The sequence below is a fragment of the Musca domestica genome, unplaced genomic scaffold (genome assembly GCF_030504385.1).
Source record: "Musca domestica strain aabys unplaced genomic scaffold, Musca_domestica.polishedcontigs.V.1.1 172, whole genome shotgun sequence".
NCBI classification, from domain to species: domain Eukaryota; kingdom Metazoa; phylum Arthropoda; class Insecta; order Diptera; family Muscidae; genus Musca; species Musca domestica.
In genome coordinates this window covers 1,062,774-1,079,148 of record NW_026712232.1, presented here as the reverse complement: position 1 = coordinate 1,079,148, position 16,375 = coordinate 1,062,774, and the positions used below count along the sequence as shown (strand labels likewise).

The window sequence follows — 16,375 nt, the reverse complement described above, 5'->3', positions numbered from 1 at the left end:
GTTATGTTATGCTTCTTCCCCAATTTAATTTGCTGTATCACCCATAATGCCAATGTCCATGTTTAATTGAGCCAAGATTGAAAAATAACTGGGCATTGTAGCCAGAGGACGTTATAATCTCCAATATTAAATAAACTAAACATGAATGCAATTCATTGTATTCTACTTTCCAATATTCCCTTTGTCTCGTTGTCAATTTTCATACTGAGAACATATTATAGCCGAATCAGTGGTAAATGAGTAAATAATCCAGTACAACGGCTCTACGAAACATAATGTATACTAGTTCAGTTAACTCCTCAGAGGTGTATAGCATTTATTACATTAATTTTCACTATATTTTTTATGTTTTCCGAAAGAGAAGAAATTAATATTTAAAATACAAACAATTTTTTATCTTTTTTGTCAACAACAGGTAGCGTTGCCATTTTTTTTAACTGTCGATGTCGCTTCTTTTCCCACCGTAATACCATTTTTGAATCGGAGCGACGGCGATGGCGACTTGCACATAACGTCGACGTCTATAGACACGACAACCGACTCTAGATCAAAATGCCTATCAGGCAGGTCTGAGTGGCATTCATACCGATGCAGTCGCAGATGCTATCAGCAATTGCAGGATGAATGCCGTCCTCGGACACATCTTTAGAAAATAGTAATAGAAATAAACGCAGCAACCATGGATTTTCTGTATGACGATTTCGGTTTGCAACAATACGAAATACTTATCGTACTTATATTGGTGATGAGCTTAAAATTAAATAAAGTCTATTGAAAGATGTCCATCTGCCAAATAATGGAACAGTCCCAATATAAGAGATCTTCCATATTTTGGGAACTAAGAGGATAACGGATTTGTAAACGTCCGATATGTCCTTTTGGTCGAATTAAACGCAGAAAAAATGATAAGTCATATGTGTGGATCGATTTCTCAAGTGATGGACATGTGGGATTTGACCGCATAGTTTACCGAAGCTGAATGACCAGAACAATTAAAAGGATTTTAAAACTATAAACGGTTGTATTGGCAGGTGATATTCATATTTTCTCTTCGAAGATCAGTATTTTCATTCATAGTGGTTTATAATAGATAGATGGCTTTTCAATAATTGCCCAAGTGTGTTAAGTACGGGTTACATGAGATCTTTCTAATCGGTATTATTCTCCATTTCACGGGGCATAAGTTACCGAAATACACCATGTAATTTATTGCTGTAAACGGCTGGCGTAGTCGTATCGAAAATAGCAAGTAGATGCGTCGTAACGACTAATTGGTATTATGTGTGTCGTATGCGAGAAATTACAACTCTGTATGAAATTCTGTTACAATTTTCGTACCACAAGACGCGTTCTAATTCGACAAACACTGCAAAATTAGTCGTTAGAGATTTTGTTGCCGACAACACAGAAAAGTTTTTCCAAATTGACATTACAACAGAATAATATACAAAATGGATTTGAATAAGAAGCATATATCAACATTACAAGAATATATGAAGTTACATCTATTAGCATTTCGCTTTCTCTAGATTTTAAGTCGTTGTGAACAATTTGACGAAATGATCCAGATCTTGCAAATGAATCAAAATTTGGCTAGAGTTTACAGCAATGGCTTGAAAAAAATTAACATCAAGGAAGAATGGAACAAAATTGGTGCAAAACTCAATATCCTAAGACCGCCGGTTCGAACAGGCGAGGCTTGTATGAAAGTCTGGGCCGAATAAAATTGAGGAAGACGCTAGTTCATAATAAGGCAGAATGTCGTGCTACAGGTGGAGGGCCCTTCAAGCAGTTCATTTTAAGCGACACGGAGGAAGCAGCATCACGCATGTTACAATTATAGACAATTGTAAATGCAGGGAACCAAGCAATTTGAATTCAACAGCGTCCAACACTTGGTGAACAGAAGTCTGAGGAGGAACTATTTGAAGGGTTTGAAATTAGTGAAGACAAGAAAGCCCTGCACACTGACTCCTCCAAGCGTAAACAGACTACCACGAAATATGCAACAGAAGCAGGTTGTGGTAATCCAGGATGTCTGTGCGCTTCCCTCTGTAAGCACAAATAACCCGCATTATTTTTCGCCTCACGTTTAAATCATTTTTAATATACTCATCTTCATACTCAGCTAAATAATTGCCAGGACTTAACATATTTCAATATTTAATTAAACGTCGTTTTAATTCAACCATTTAAACTGACGCTTTTATTTTTTTTTTAACCGGGTAGCTCGTAAATTTAAAAAATGTTTATTATTCCAGAGCACCCTGCATTTTCATATCTATTACAAAAAAGTCGTAGTCGAAAATTGTACATAATACCAAACATTTCTAGTTACGACAACGCCTACGACTACGTCTACGACACTTAAACGCCTACGACAACGCCAACCATAATAAGGGTGCATATATTACTCAATTTCTGAAACGACATGAACAAAAACAACTTGCACATTTGGAATGACAAAAACGAGCTTACTCCACTCTCCAACTGAAAACTCAGATAAAAAAAAAACATTGGCATAAACGGATGCAACTAGCATAATATTTATATGGACTCGTAAATGTGATGTTGTTAGTGATCGCCTTACTTCATGTTTGAAAAATCTTACCTATTAAATAAGTTGCGAACGTTCTCCTCACTTTGTCCAATATATTTTGCGAGTAATTCCGGACCTTTAACAGATATTGTTCGAAGGTTCCACTTTTTAGCAAGTTTTGAGACTAAAAACGTCTTTCCGGTACCAGGCGGCCCGTAGAGAAGTACACCTGCTTGGTTACGCAGAGGCGATTCGTTAAATATTTTTGGATACTATTATAAATATTTAACAAGTTAATGTTGGTATTTCAATTGGCAAGTTTAACTCCTTACTCTTGACGGCCACATGAGAACTTCTTCAAGAACGGAGGTTACCGATTCTAAACCGTGTACATTATTTTCATCGCATGAATCACCCACATCAGAAGTATGGTCGGTGGTTTGATGACTCTCTATTCCTCTTAGGCAATAGGAATTAGTGTTTTCCAAAGACTTTTTCAAATGTTCGTTCGAGAGCACCGGACGGGTTTTACCTGCAAAATATCGACAAATTATGAATGGACAATTCAAAGAAAGGCTTTGTTGCACATTTATAACTCGAATGAATAAATAAATTTAATATAATTACTTAAACGATATGCGTAGAATATTGCTCTTTCAATAAATTGCACTAAATCTCCTTTGTTGTACCCCTCCGTTAGAAGGGCGTACCGCTCAAAATCCAGTTTGTCAGTTTCAATGTGGCTACAAAGTTCCTTAAGTACCACTTCCCGGTCTTGCCTCTCTAATCCCGGCAGATTTACAATTGTTTGAAAAAGGTGCCGGCCTCGTGGCGAGTATACGCGTTTATTGAGAGAATGCACTTCGTTGGCAGTGGCTATAGCAGCAATTGGATGAGACGTTGTATATTGAACGACAAGTTGATGGACAACATCGGCTATTCTATTGAAGTATTCGTTGTCTTGTGTTGCCTGATCACCTGATGCATGAGCCAGGACATCTAGGTTTTCCAAAACCACAATTGAAGGCGCTTTTTGAATACATGTAGTAAAAACTGTACGCAAATCTTTTTGCACAGACTCGGCCTGTTTGTAAAAGAAAACAGAAGAATTTATTGGTCGGGGCGTTGTTTTTGTTTAGCAAACATACCTTTCGCCCTTTGCTACGTGTACAGTTAAATATTTCAAAATGACAGAAGTATGGTTTGCGAACCAACTCATTAAGTATACGCTCAACCAGAACAGTCTTCCCAGCACCCGAAGAACCTAAAACACCACTAAAATGTTAATACTGTCAGTGAGATATGTCTCTTACCTTACCTGTCAAAAGAATATTCGCCTGCCGCAAAACAGAATTTGTAGAATCTAAACAAAGGTTTCTTCTCAACTCACTTATCAGATCTTCAACTTTTAAATCGAAATCACGAAGCTTTATAACATCTTTAGAAAAGATCGGAGTCTCAACAGGGGGTTTAACGCAAAGTATGTCATCGACATTTCGCACCACATCAGCAGCGTATATTTTGCTTTCCTTTAGAAATTGTGAATCGACCGCGCAGTAATGAAAGTGTTCCGGTAGTATGCCAACCGTTACAACGAGGTCGTCCTCTAATCGTACAACTTCATTTTGGTTCAATAAAAGGGGCGTTTCTTCTGTTTTTTCTTTTACAAAACGTTTAAAAGCGTTTTCTACTACCTTATAATGCGTTTTCTTGTTGGCGAACAATTCAATTTTCTCAACAAAATTGACAACCATTGGCTTCGGTTTGAGAACCACCTTTTCCAATTCCTTCAATTCTAATAGTTTCATCAGATTTGCAGTTATCTCTATGGTGGGGTGAATTGTTGTCAGAAATTCGCCGGCAGTAATCAAGTTTATGCGAACGTAGTATTCACGATCCTCCATGGTACGAAGACAGTAAATTAACATTGGGTCCATATTAGGCGGCCAGTTAATATCATTGACGAAAACGTCCGATATTTGTGTGTCATCCGACCATGACCCAGATATGACTCTGAACTCCACAAATTTACTTGCTTCTCTGCACAAGTCTTTCTTCAAACGTTCCATTTTGTCGTGCCGACTAGATTTGGCTATATTCTGATTATTTTTAAATTGTTTACTGGTCGACGATTTGGACAGCCCCTGTTCGAAAACGCCCCGTTGATCGCCATTGGGCACATTAGAGACAGTTTTACTGCGCAGAATACTTTCAGTTGCTCCATTTGAGTTACTACTGATAACATCAGGCGATATAATCAATTGTGTTGTATGGTCAATTCTACCATAAGTAAGATTTGGTTTCAAGCGATCTATACGACACAATAAAAATGATGTTCATATTTATGATTAGTTTTAATTTTCGTACTGTTAAGCCTTTTTCAAAAAGAGAACACTTGACCCGAAGGAGAACTTATTTTGCACTTACCCACCGTCAATGCTACTTGTATGGATTTATTTACCCAAACTATTAAAATTTGATTGGAATTGACAATGCGTGTCTGCTCCAAAACACTATCCGAGATGTGTTCACTACTCAGCTCCTAAAAATAAAATAAGAAAGGTCATTAAATTTGCGTTTCCAGCACTAACTCTCGTGAGGCAGCTTACTATTATTTCCCAATCCTTTTTCGAAACGGGTGTAAGGAAGACATTTCGCAAAATGGGAACATCCACGACTAAAGTGCATTTTACAAAATCATTTTCATTGAGTCCTAAAAGAAATTAAAGGCCTATGAATTAGGACATGTGTTCGTCAATAACGATCGACAGTGTTGTAAATGAACTATAAGGTCAGTGGATCTACACTTAATTCGGAACTATGATGCGTTTCAAACCATAAAAATCACGTATATAGGTGCATAACTTCAAGTTTTTGCACTTGCATCGCCGCATTTGTAATTATTATTGTATTTTTATTATTTTCTAAAACTTAAAAATATAATGTAAATGATGTTCATGTATATTTGGATTTACAATTGAATGGGATTTCCCTTCTACCAAAATAGGTACACTTAAAAGAATGATTTGGGAGCAATAGAATAAAACATTTAAACTAATTAAATGTTCATTTAGCCTACTAGAATCTAATGTTGTTGCATGTATAGCATTGTCCGACGTCAAAAGACATTTTCACCTTTTTTGCATTTGGTGCGAGTTGTAATTATTAGGAGTCGACCGATATTTATCCTAAGTTAGAAGGAAATCGTCAAAACTGTCGTTATGTTATTATACAAAGTGTTGACTCTTTGTGGGGGAGGTATCAAATTTGAAGATTTAGCGTTGGTAGAAATATTGAATTATTGAAAATTGTAACGCTTTGTGGAGGTGGTAATAGAAGGAGTGGGCCGATATTGTCCATACTTCCATCTGTAGTCATATGGCTGAAGATACATAAATCTAAAGCAAACCTAAAACTAAAACAAATATAATTCAAGAATAAGGACCATATATTATATGTTTGTATTTACAAATTTCATTAGGAGATCAACATTTTCTATATGTTGCGGACGCCATAGGGCCATAAAACATAAAATAGTTTATGATATTTTCTCCAGAAATTTCTAAATTGATAAGCAGTAATTGTAAGAAGTTTTTGTCAATGGAGTAGGTCCAATCCCTTAATGGTTTTGTTTGGAGAGTTGCTTCTCAACTTTTTTTAATGTCAAATATTAAACTGTAGAATATAGACTTGTGGTCGAAAGACTAGATATTTTGTTATACAAATATATGAAATGAAATAAAGTAAATCAGAACTCATGCGACACGACTTTTTAGTCCGTGTGTCAATTATAATGACAGTTTCTAAAAAAGTTTGATCTGTGGATTGCGACCTAACAATTAACCCTAATAGTAAAGTTAATACATGTATGCCATGCAGGCCTTAGGAGTTAACATTGAGAAGCAAACATTATTTAATTCTTGCCTACAGAATATTTATGCGTGCACATAACCACTGTTTCTTCAAGGCAAACATTAAGATATAAAAATATATTGCTCTGCTTCTACATTGCGATTTGCGATTTGTGCCAAATTTATTATTAGCTGGTATAAAGTGTGCTCACCAATCTCTTTGGCAACTCTTGCGTTTATAGCAATTTCGTTGTCTTTACTGCTGCCTTCCGGGGCCCAAGATACATAGTGCGTTCGTGCTTCGTACTGCAACTGAAGACATCCATTGTCCTTGCGAAATTAGAATGAGTTTCATATTATTAATCTTATCGAATAATCTTAATAATCTTATCAGTTGTCACCTTTAATCTTGTACTTGCGAGTGATACTTACATATGTGGACACCACTTTATAATAGCTCTCGGGTAACAGAACAAAATTGTTTTTTACAACTGGCCGTAGTACAACTTTGAATGCACGCTTAAACATTATTTATAGTGCCGCGAAACTTTTGCAACAGGCAGTTAAAAATACAGCTACAACTCGGGAATCAAAGACTTTCAATTGCAAGGACTCACCAAACCGAAGAATTCTACGGTTTAACTTCTTTTTCTCACTATTTTTGCCCAATTTAATTATTAATTAACGACAAATACACGACCGCTTCACTCTCTTATCATAAGAAACATTAATTTTAAAGGGGCCAACAGATCGAAAAAGAAGGCATTCAGGGCTTAGCAGGTCGAAAGCCAGACATGAGCTGGAGTTCACAGAGTTCACCGGATCGAAAACATGAATCCCTTGCAGGGTTTTGAAAATCGGTCCCATCTAAACATAAACAGCTGCTTAGAGATCCTTCAGAGAAATAAATAAGGTACGGTTTATGCACGTTCACACAATTTCCGGAAAATTTACAAAATTTCAACTGCTACTACTGGTAGCTCAGCTGTTTTTGTTGTCATCTGTGTGTTTGTTGTTGTTTCCGGGCATATGTGGGCAAATGTCAAAAGTTTCCATGATAAACAAACTGTATTTATAAAGGTAGCCGTATGAGCTCAGAGAATAAATTCGTTGTTCTATAAAAATGTGTAATGATGAAAATGCTGAAGTCGATATGGTTATTTGAAATTCCACTAAATTTTCATCTCATTGTCAAAATGTCAATTCATAAAACCATTGTATAATACTAATCAGAGATGAAAACCAGTTTTTATGTTTAATCAAATTTGACAAGGTAAATTACAGAAAAATCAGAGTGGGAATGTTTCCTTTTGTTTTTTTGATTTCACTGTGCAATTCTTCTTTATTTGTTGTGTGAAAACATATAAATTGAAATTTGCGGTAAAAAATTATTCATAAAATATAAAAATTTGTTATAAAACATAATACATAATACCACAAAGAAAAGCAAGAATCTACTAGTTTTGCAATTTTCTTTGATATCATAAAGGAAAAATCGGTTATCGTATTAAAAACTTTTACATTCTTGTAGTACTGGAACAGGCCAAATTCAATTCCGTTTTAAGCCACACGCCCTCAAAAATGTGATATCACTCTCTTCATATTTTTAAATTATGTCTAACGCCGTCATATCCAGGCCCTCGCCGTTGAGTTTTGCCCATTCTCGTCATTCCAACACTGCCTTTACACGGTGGCATTTTACGATAATAGTACATGGCATTTTTTCTGACATTTTATTTAATTCAGTATTTCGTATAGAGCTAATTGTTTGTAACAGATATTTATAAAGAAATTAAATGTGTGAATTTAAAGAAGAAGTGATGGAAAAAGTTTTTGAGGTGTTAAATATTGCATTATTAACGTTTATTTTAACTTTCTTTTATTTACTTTTTAATACTTCCAATTAATTTTCATATAATTCACTATACAATTCAATCACTAAAACATAAAATCACAATAAAAGAAACGCATAAAAAATTACAATAAAGAAACGATATGAAATGTCAAAATCATAAAAAATTCCGAAGAAGCAAAAAGAGAAATGCAAAGAAAATGGCATGTAACCCTGTGCGGTGGCTTATCGTGCCATTTTTTTTTCTATCCATTTCTATCATTTTGACATTTCATATCGTTATTTTATTGTAATTTTTGATGTGTTTCTTTTATTGTGATGTTATGTTTTTAGTGATTGAATTGTATAGTGAATTATATGAAAATTAATTGGAAGTATTAAAAAGTAAAAAAAGAAAATTAAAATAAAAGTTAATAATGCAATATTCAACACCTCAATAACTTTTTCCATCATTTCTTCTTTAGATTCACACATTTAATTTTAAATCACTTCTTTATAAATATCTGTTACAAACAATTAGCTCTATACGAAATACTGAATAAAATAAAATGTCAGAAAAAATGCCAAGCACTATTATCGTAAAATGCCACCGTGTAAAGGCGCGAAGATTTACGCAGAAATTTTAAAAGAGAATTGATAAAAATGCCATCTAAAAATTGCACCGTGTAAAGGCAGTGCAAGTCAGATCTTCCAAAAGTCGCGTGCAGTGGAGGTGGCAAACAATCGATGTCAATGTCGATAGTAACGATAAGATACTTTAAAAGAGGTTATCGATTGTTAACTTTATCTTTTGTAATTATCGAGTGCCGTCATATCGAGGCCCTCGCCGTTGAGTTTCGCTCATTCTCGTCAGACACAGAAAATATATATTTTATATATTTTAATTTTTATTAATTTCTTGCGATCGAAATTTTCACATCTGTGCCATCATGTGTAATAAATGTAATAAATAATAAGTCGAGCCCAAAAGCACAAACAAAATAAACAAAATAGATGCATATGTATTTTGTTATGCGCTTGGAATTTTTCTTTGGTGAACAATAAACTCAATCGCTCAGACGTTTTTATGTATATCGGATGTGTTGTTGCTTTTTTATTGTCTGAAGTATGAATATGTTAAATTAGCCGTCGCATTGCCAACAAAAACACAAAAAACAAAAACAACGGGAAACGTTATTAAATTCATTGAGTAGTTGAATTGAATTAAAACGCAAAGAATTTTTTTTGTGGGTTTAGTGTACAGACGAGGGCTTAATTTTGGATTTACTTAACGAATTGGCTGATCAACTTTCGAGCTGTCCTGCGAAAGCAAGAGGGCTGTGTCGCACTGTCAGTGCGACAGTGTGGGAGGCGATATCATCATTAGGCGGTGCTGCAACTCTCGGTGCTGTACAAAGGGGATCTTGTGACGGATGTAGTTCTTCCGAAATGGGAACTGTCAAATCAAGAGACATATCGTCTGGGGACAATTCAATAGACGACATAAATGTAGCAGCTTGCAGTTCTGCCTTGAAGCAAGATCATAACCAGAGAAAAGGGTTCTGTGGCAATGGCGGCTACTTGCAAAAGAACGACCTGTGCTACGACATTGGGAACAATTCACACTACCAGCCTGTGCGTCAACCCAGTATACGAAGTCGAAGTCAGCAGCCAATGCCAACAACGGAGGAATTGGAAAGAAAATTTACTAAGGTGTTGGTATGTAATATATTCGATATTTCCCAGTTACTTCCGTTCAAACGCACACACACAAACGCTCTCAACGCAATGACGATTCTCGCGAGCTGTTATTGAAGTTTATATGGGTTTGAATAATAGGTATTTTAATTCAAAAGCACGCCTCAGCGTGTCGACCGAACACGCTTCATATTTTTTTATTAAAACCAAACCTAATGCCAATTAATGTTCTGACTCATTTGTTCATCAATTGACTGAGAAATAATACACTTAGCTTAGACAAACCAGTTTCTTGATTGATTGTTGTTGCTGCTAGTGTAAATGTATTCATTCATACGTATTTGAATATAAGCGTACTAACAGATATACCTCCCAATCATGATGTGCAATTCTCGATGAATTTGAACTGCAAAAACAGATGAAAAATGGGTTAGGTGTTCTATTCAATGTTCCGAATGCATGGTGCCTGGAAATAGAAAAAAAATAGTTCCAGGTTTTGTCAGGTCGATCGATGGTATTAAATTCACACAACACCAAAAATTCTTCGAATGAAATTAAGTTTGAGTAAATTTACATTAGAATCGCTAGAATTGATTTCGCCTAATTGACATGGTCACAACTTTTTTAATTACATGTATGAGTATTACGCATTATAATACGAGGGAGCATATAGGTTATTGACACTTGACCATTGAAAAACGACAGAAATCAGAAAAGGTCATTATTGAAAAGCTGCAAAAAATATTCCTAAGTATGTGAGTTTATCCGATTTTTGGGTAGCACGATGTAAATAACGGTGGCAAAAGGTGGATTATTGTAGTTTTCGTTGTGGTAAAACATTGCTCCGGTTAGAACCTTTTCCTTTAATAGTTTTTAAAAAATGTTTGCTGCTAAACTGACTACACAAGTTATTAAATACCAGTTTTCTTTTTTATTTAGGCTTCGATGGATTTACCTCCAGATAAAGCAAAGCTCCTAAAGAATTACGACGATGAAAGAAAATGGGACATAATTTGTGATCAGGCAAGTTTTATTGGAATTAATGTAGTGCGTTACTAAATGAAATATAATATGTTATTTCAGGAGATGGTTCAAGCCAAGGATCCGCCATCTCACTATCTCAACAAGCTCCGAACATATTTGGATCCGAAAGCTTCGCGTAGTCATCGGGTAAGTAGTCACTCTTTAAATATAAAGTTGAATCATTTGTTGACATGGTGGGATATAACACCTTTCCATTTCTCTTTCTAATTGTGATTCTCTATTTCTCCCCATTTCTCTTGCTTTGCTTAATAATTTGCACATGTTTTTCATGGTTTAACAATAAAAATAAATTGGTATCGTGACAACATTTCGTGGAACCACGATTTTGTTTGTGATTAAAAATATGCCTACTTACAGCTTTATTTTATTTATTTTTTCTGTCAGAAACGAAAAATGGTTGGCGAATCGACGTCTACACAGGTGTTACGCGATTTAGAAATTTCCTTGCGCACCAACCATATAGAGTGGGTGAAAGAATTTCTGGACGATACAAACAAAGGGCTCGATGCCCTTGTTGATTACCTCAGTTTCCGCCTTCAAATGATGCGACAGGAGCAGAGAGTCCATGGCTCGTTTAATGAGTCCGAAGAACATTTGATTTTGAACAATAGTGGTTTGGGTAACAATACTTCCGAGGCAATGGGAGTTATGTCCTTGAGTGGTGCAAGCAATGCGTCAAATTTTGGTGGTGTGAGCAGTGTCAACCTTCTGGAATCATCGAGGTACCAAAATTCGAATACATCCGCTTTAAATGTAATCACAAATAGCATTTTGCGGCCATCGATACTGGACGCTCTTGACAGCCCCAGCATCAAGAGGCGTTCACGCCACATTGCCAAATTAAATATGGGTGCATCAACCGACGACATACACGTCTGTATAATGTGTTTACGTGCAATAATGAATAACAAATACGGATTTAATATGGTTATTCAACACCGCGAAGCAATTAACTGCATAGCGCTTAGCTTGATACATAAGTCGTTGCGCACGAAGGCGTTGGTACTGGAGCTTCTAGCTGCAATTTGTTTGGTCAAGGGAGGACATGAGATTATATTGTCGGCTTTCGACAACTTCAAAAATGTCTGCAACGAAACTCATCGATTTCAAACTCTCATGGAGTACTTTATGAACTATGATGTGTTTAATATTGACTTCATGGTTGCGTGTATGCAATTTATGAATATAGTGGTTCATTCTGTTGAGGACATGAACTATCGAGTACACTTGCAGTACGAATTCACGGCTTTGGGTCTCGACAAGTATCTTGAAAAGCTTCGACTCACCGAATCGGAGGAGCTGAAAGTTCAAATATCGGCCTATTTAGATAATGTTTTTGACGTGGCTGCTTTAATGGAAGATTCCGAAACCAAAACAGCCGCTCTTGAAAGAGTGCAAGAATTGGAAGACCAAATAGAAAGGGAAATTGACAGAAACTCGGAGTTATTGTATAAATTGGCTGAGATGGACACTGAAGTTAGGTTCTTAAAGGCCGAGAGGGAAGACTTGTTGACGACGAAGCTCAAAATCGACGAGGAAGTGACAACGTTGCGACGAATATTAAAACAAAATGAACAGGAACTGAAAAAGCGAGAATCTCTTTTGCAAAGCAAAAACCTTGAGTTGCAAACTTTAACACGGTCACTGCCTCGATCGAGTTCAAACGGGACCAACTCATCCGATAATGATGTTTCTGTCAAAGAATCTTCGGTCGAGTGTCCATCGCCCCCGCTTCCACCTCCTCCCCCACCACAAGAACATATTTCAGCATGCCTGTCCCCACCACCACCACCGCCACCATTACCCCCTGCGCCACCACCTCCACCTCCATTGGGAGCATCGGTGTCACTAAATATGCCTCCACCGCCACCAGTAATTAGCGAATGTGCCTTGTCGCCGCTGCAACAAAATTCCGCTCCAATATTGTTCCAACCTCCTCCACCCCCTGTTGCAGGATTTATGCCAGCTCCAGATGGTGCCATGACCATCAAAAGGAAAGTACCAACAAAATACAAGCTTCCCACATTAAATTGGATAGCTTTGAAACCAAATCAGGTGAGAATAGCATTTTCCTTTAGAATTAATTAGCTTGACGATATTGTGGTTACAGGTCCGGGGAACAATCTTTAATGAGCTGGACGATGAAAAGATATACAAGTTTATTGATTTCAATGAATTTGAAGAACGTTTCAAGATCGGCGTTGGTGGCGGTTTATCTACAGGAAACAGTTCGGAAGTCGACGGAACACTCCAATCGTATCCCAGTAAGAGGTTCAAGAAACCAGACAATATATCTTTGCTGGAACATACAAGATTGAGAAACATAGGTACAACATGCTTAACTAATGCTACCACAAAAATTTATTTTTATGTTTAATCTATCGTTATTTACAGCGATTTCTCGCCGAAAACTGGACATGCCGATAGATGAGGTAATTTCAGCTATACACAGCTTAGACTTAAAAAAATTGTCGCTTGAAAATGTCGAGCTGCTGCAAAAAATGATTCCAACCGACGTAGAAGTAAAAGCCTACAAGGAATACATAATCGAAAGAAAGGACCAAAATCTTCTAACGGATGAAGACAAAATGATGCTTCAGCTTTCCAAGGTCGAACGAATCTCTTCGAAGTTGTCTATAATGAATTATATGGGAAACTTTTTTGATTGTTTGCATTTAATATGTCCGGTAAGTTGCTAGAATATGTACAATGTATTGAAGTAATTTTGAAACTCTATTCGTATTTAGCAAATACAATCCATAACTTCGGCGTCAACTTCCCTCAAACAATCTCGAAAATTCAAGGCAGTCCTTGAAATTGTGTTAGCTTTTGGCAACTATTTGAATAGCAGTAAGAGGGGACCTGCTTATGGGTTCAAGTTGCAATCGTTGGACACATTAATTGATACGAAGTCGACCGATAAGCGTTCGTCATTGCTTCATTACATCGTTGCAACCATACGACAAAAATTTCCTGAGCTACTGAATTTCGAAACGGAATTGTATTGTACTGATAAAGCGGCACAGGTCTCTCTGGAGAACATTATAACTGACGTTCATGATTTAGAAAAAGGGATGGAATTGGTAAAGAAGGAAGCCGATCTGCGTGTGAAAGGAACTCAAACGCACATTTTACGAGACTTCCTTAACAACTCCGAAGATAAACTGAAGAAAATTAAAATCGAATTGAAAAATGCCCAGGAATCGTTCAAGGAGTGTGTGGAGTACTTTGGGGAATCGTCACGCAATGCGGATGCGGCTGCATTTTTTTCTTTAATAGTTAGATTCACCCGGGCATTTAAGGTAATTTACAATCCTCCGATTTATATATATATGTGTATCTTAAGGTAATAATATAAATGTTTAGGCCTACGATCAAGAAAACGAACAGAGAAGAAGACTGGAACAGGCTGCTGCTGCTGCAGCATCTAAAAAGGAAAGCGAACAGGTCCAAATGAGGAACAAGTGTAACCAGAAGAAACAACAGGTAACTATTTTACGAAGCTTTTCACCAAACGTAGTAGATTGCCTGTTTTCACTTAATCATTTAATCACCATTGTCTCCATAAATACAATTCATTAGAAACTTGGTTGCGTGACTATGGAAAGCGGCTTATTGCATAAAACGCTCATTAATTTGGCCTGACGGATTGATTATTAGTGGGTGTGCATCCGGTTAATTTTATGTAGACTAATTGGAAAAAATCTTTTTGTTGGTGGTGGCAGTGGGACAAATCTAATTGATTGCGGAAAAAGTTATTGGCCTTCGTCTATCACTTTAATTTTCGTCATCTGCTATACAATGATAGCACAATCAAAAAATAAACAATCAAGTTATAATTTGATAGAAAAAGAAAAACATATATCCTTTCGCCCTCGTCGATCGAAAGCGTCGAATTTCAACTAAGAAAGATATTTTCTGACATTTGTTATTGTCCAACATCAGTACAGCAAGCGTTCGAAAAAATACAGAAAGGGAGTCGTCCCGGCCACTTTAAAGTCAGCATATCAGACTCCATGTAAGTGACTTGTACGTGAGTTGTGTTGAAAGTAATCAATTTATTGTTCTCCAGCTTTTTCTATTATTTCAATTAGTGTAGAAAACATTAACTAGATTGTTTGCCCTTAACATTTCCAAAGTCATGCAACGACTACACAAAAAAGTGCATTAGTAGCTTCGTTTTCTGTTAATCTCTTGTCTTGCTTCGTATAGGTTGTGGACTTTTACTAATCCATGTGCATTTTATTTTCTTCTTTCATTTACACATTCTTTCATGGACATTAAAGCTTCCTGCCGGGATATGTCTCCAGGACGCCGTAATAAACGAACTGAAATGTAAAGCCATTTCAGTTCGGGAAAAGAAGCTTTTACTGCAGGACGAAGTTTACAATGGAGCGCTAGAAGACATCCTACTTGGCCTAAAGAGCGAGCCGTATCGTCGAGCAGATGCGGTTCGTCGCAGCCAGCGCCGGCGTATTGATAATAACCGCCTTTCACGGACTCTCGAAGAGCTTGACGTTTAAAATACACGTTAAAACATTTATACCAGTATCAGCCCAATATTTTTACGTTTTGCCAGACGCATATATTGGACTCCAAATAACCATAGTTGTAAGAATCGAAACTATTTCGATATAAAATTTTTATAAACCTATCGAAGATGCATTTTTATAATAACGACTGCGAACGAGTTGTTGTATTTTACATTCCCACATTAGATTGCAATAACAACCAAAAACGAATATTTTACGAGGCATTGAGCCGTCTTATATAAGCTAACTGCATTTTTATCAAACTCATCTTTTCACACATACGTTGAATCTCCTAGAATACATAGCATATGTTCATTATATTTTGCGAAATGAAAAATATAGCAAAAAATAAAATAAGTATAGTTTTTTATAAGCAATTTTTGTAGGTTTTTTTACACAATTTATATCGAAATTATATTAAACCAAATAAAAAGGAAAATAATAATAGATTTGCATGTGAAACCTTATTAACAACTAATTAATTACATGGGATGACACATTTATTGATTCTATTTTGTTGTATGTGTATTATTTATGTTTACTGTTTAAAACGAATATGTTTATTGTTTTTAAATCTTTTTTTTTAATTACATGTATATACATATATAAGTTTGTTTTAAGTTTTTTTATTATTCCATAAAGATCAAATATTAAAATTGTCTGCGTAATCAATATTTTTTTTAAATATTGGTATAAAATTCTACTGAATTTTTTTTTTTTGCTCAGTCCAGAAAATGGCGCTAACTTGCGAAAAAAAACTTATTACCGAAATTGCAAGCATTTTAATTTTAAAGATTTTTGTTGGTAACTCATATTATAAGTTAGAGAAAGTCATTACTGGTGATAACTGCTCAGTTCCAGAAACTGCAAGAATCATCTA

General features: G+C 36.0%; 2 protein-coding genes across 6 annotated transcripts in view; one reads left to right on the top strand and one right to left on the bottom strand.

Moving 5' to 3' along the window:
- The window catches only part of LOC101901235 (uncharacterized), a 187,548-nt gene extending 180,425 nt beyond the window's left edge, over positions 1-7,123 (bottom strand). For 2 of the 3 annotated variants that reach the window (XR_009341914.1, XM_059120749.1), the window contains exons 1-9: positions 6,823-7,123; positions 6,603-6,720; positions 5,149-5,252; positions 4,967-5,081; positions 3,858-4,850; positions 3,688-3,803; positions 3,167-3,623; positions 2,872-3,071; positions 2,612-2,811 (exon numbers count right to left, since the gene is read on the bottom strand). Coding sequence is in view for 2 of the 3 variants with exons in the window: in XM_059120749.1 (XP_058976732.1) it covers positions 2,612-2,811; positions 2,872-3,071; positions 3,167-3,623; positions 3,688-3,803; positions 3,858-4,850; positions 4,967-5,081; positions 5,149-5,252; positions 6,603-6,720; positions 6,823-6,918 (2,399 nt within the window). In the remaining variant the exon portion in view is untranslated. The remainder of the gene's footprint in view (positions 1-2,611; positions 2,812-2,871; positions 3,072-3,166; positions 3,624-3,687; positions 3,804-3,857; positions 4,851-4,966; positions 5,082-5,148; positions 5,253-6,602; positions 6,721-6,822) is intronic. The other variant, XM_005177189.4, reaches the window with a different exon arrangement.
- A 2,146-nt stretch (positions 7,124-9,269) lies between these two features.
- On the top strand, positions 9,270-15,944 carry LOC131801795 (formin-like protein). 3 transcript variants are annotated; one of them, XM_059120748.1, is made up of 9 exons: positions 9,270-9,940; positions 10,859-10,942; positions 11,003-11,089; positions 11,321-13,018; positions 13,074-13,290; positions 13,358-13,650; positions 13,711-14,265; positions 14,330-14,449; positions 14,546-14,916. In XM_059120748.1, the coding sequence occupies exons 1-9, from the start codon at positions 9,671-9,673 to the stop codon at positions 14,606-14,608; spliced, it is 3,387 nt and encodes a 1,128-aa protein (XP_058976731.1). In that variant the 5' UTR covers positions 9,270-9,670; the 3' UTR covers positions 14,609-14,916. The 3 variants fall into 3 exon arrangements, with proteins under 3 accessions (XP_058976731.1, XP_058976729.1, XP_058976730.1); XM_059120746.1 differs by lacking the exon at positions 14,546-14,916 and adding an exon at positions 15,250-15,944 and having other exon boundaries at positions 9,275-9,940; XM_059120747.1 differs by lacking the exon at positions 14,546-14,916 and adding an exon at positions 15,250-15,944 and having other exon boundaries at positions 9,276-9,940; positions 11,348-13,018.
- The last annotated feature ends 431 nt before the right edge of the window (positions 15,945-16,375 follow it).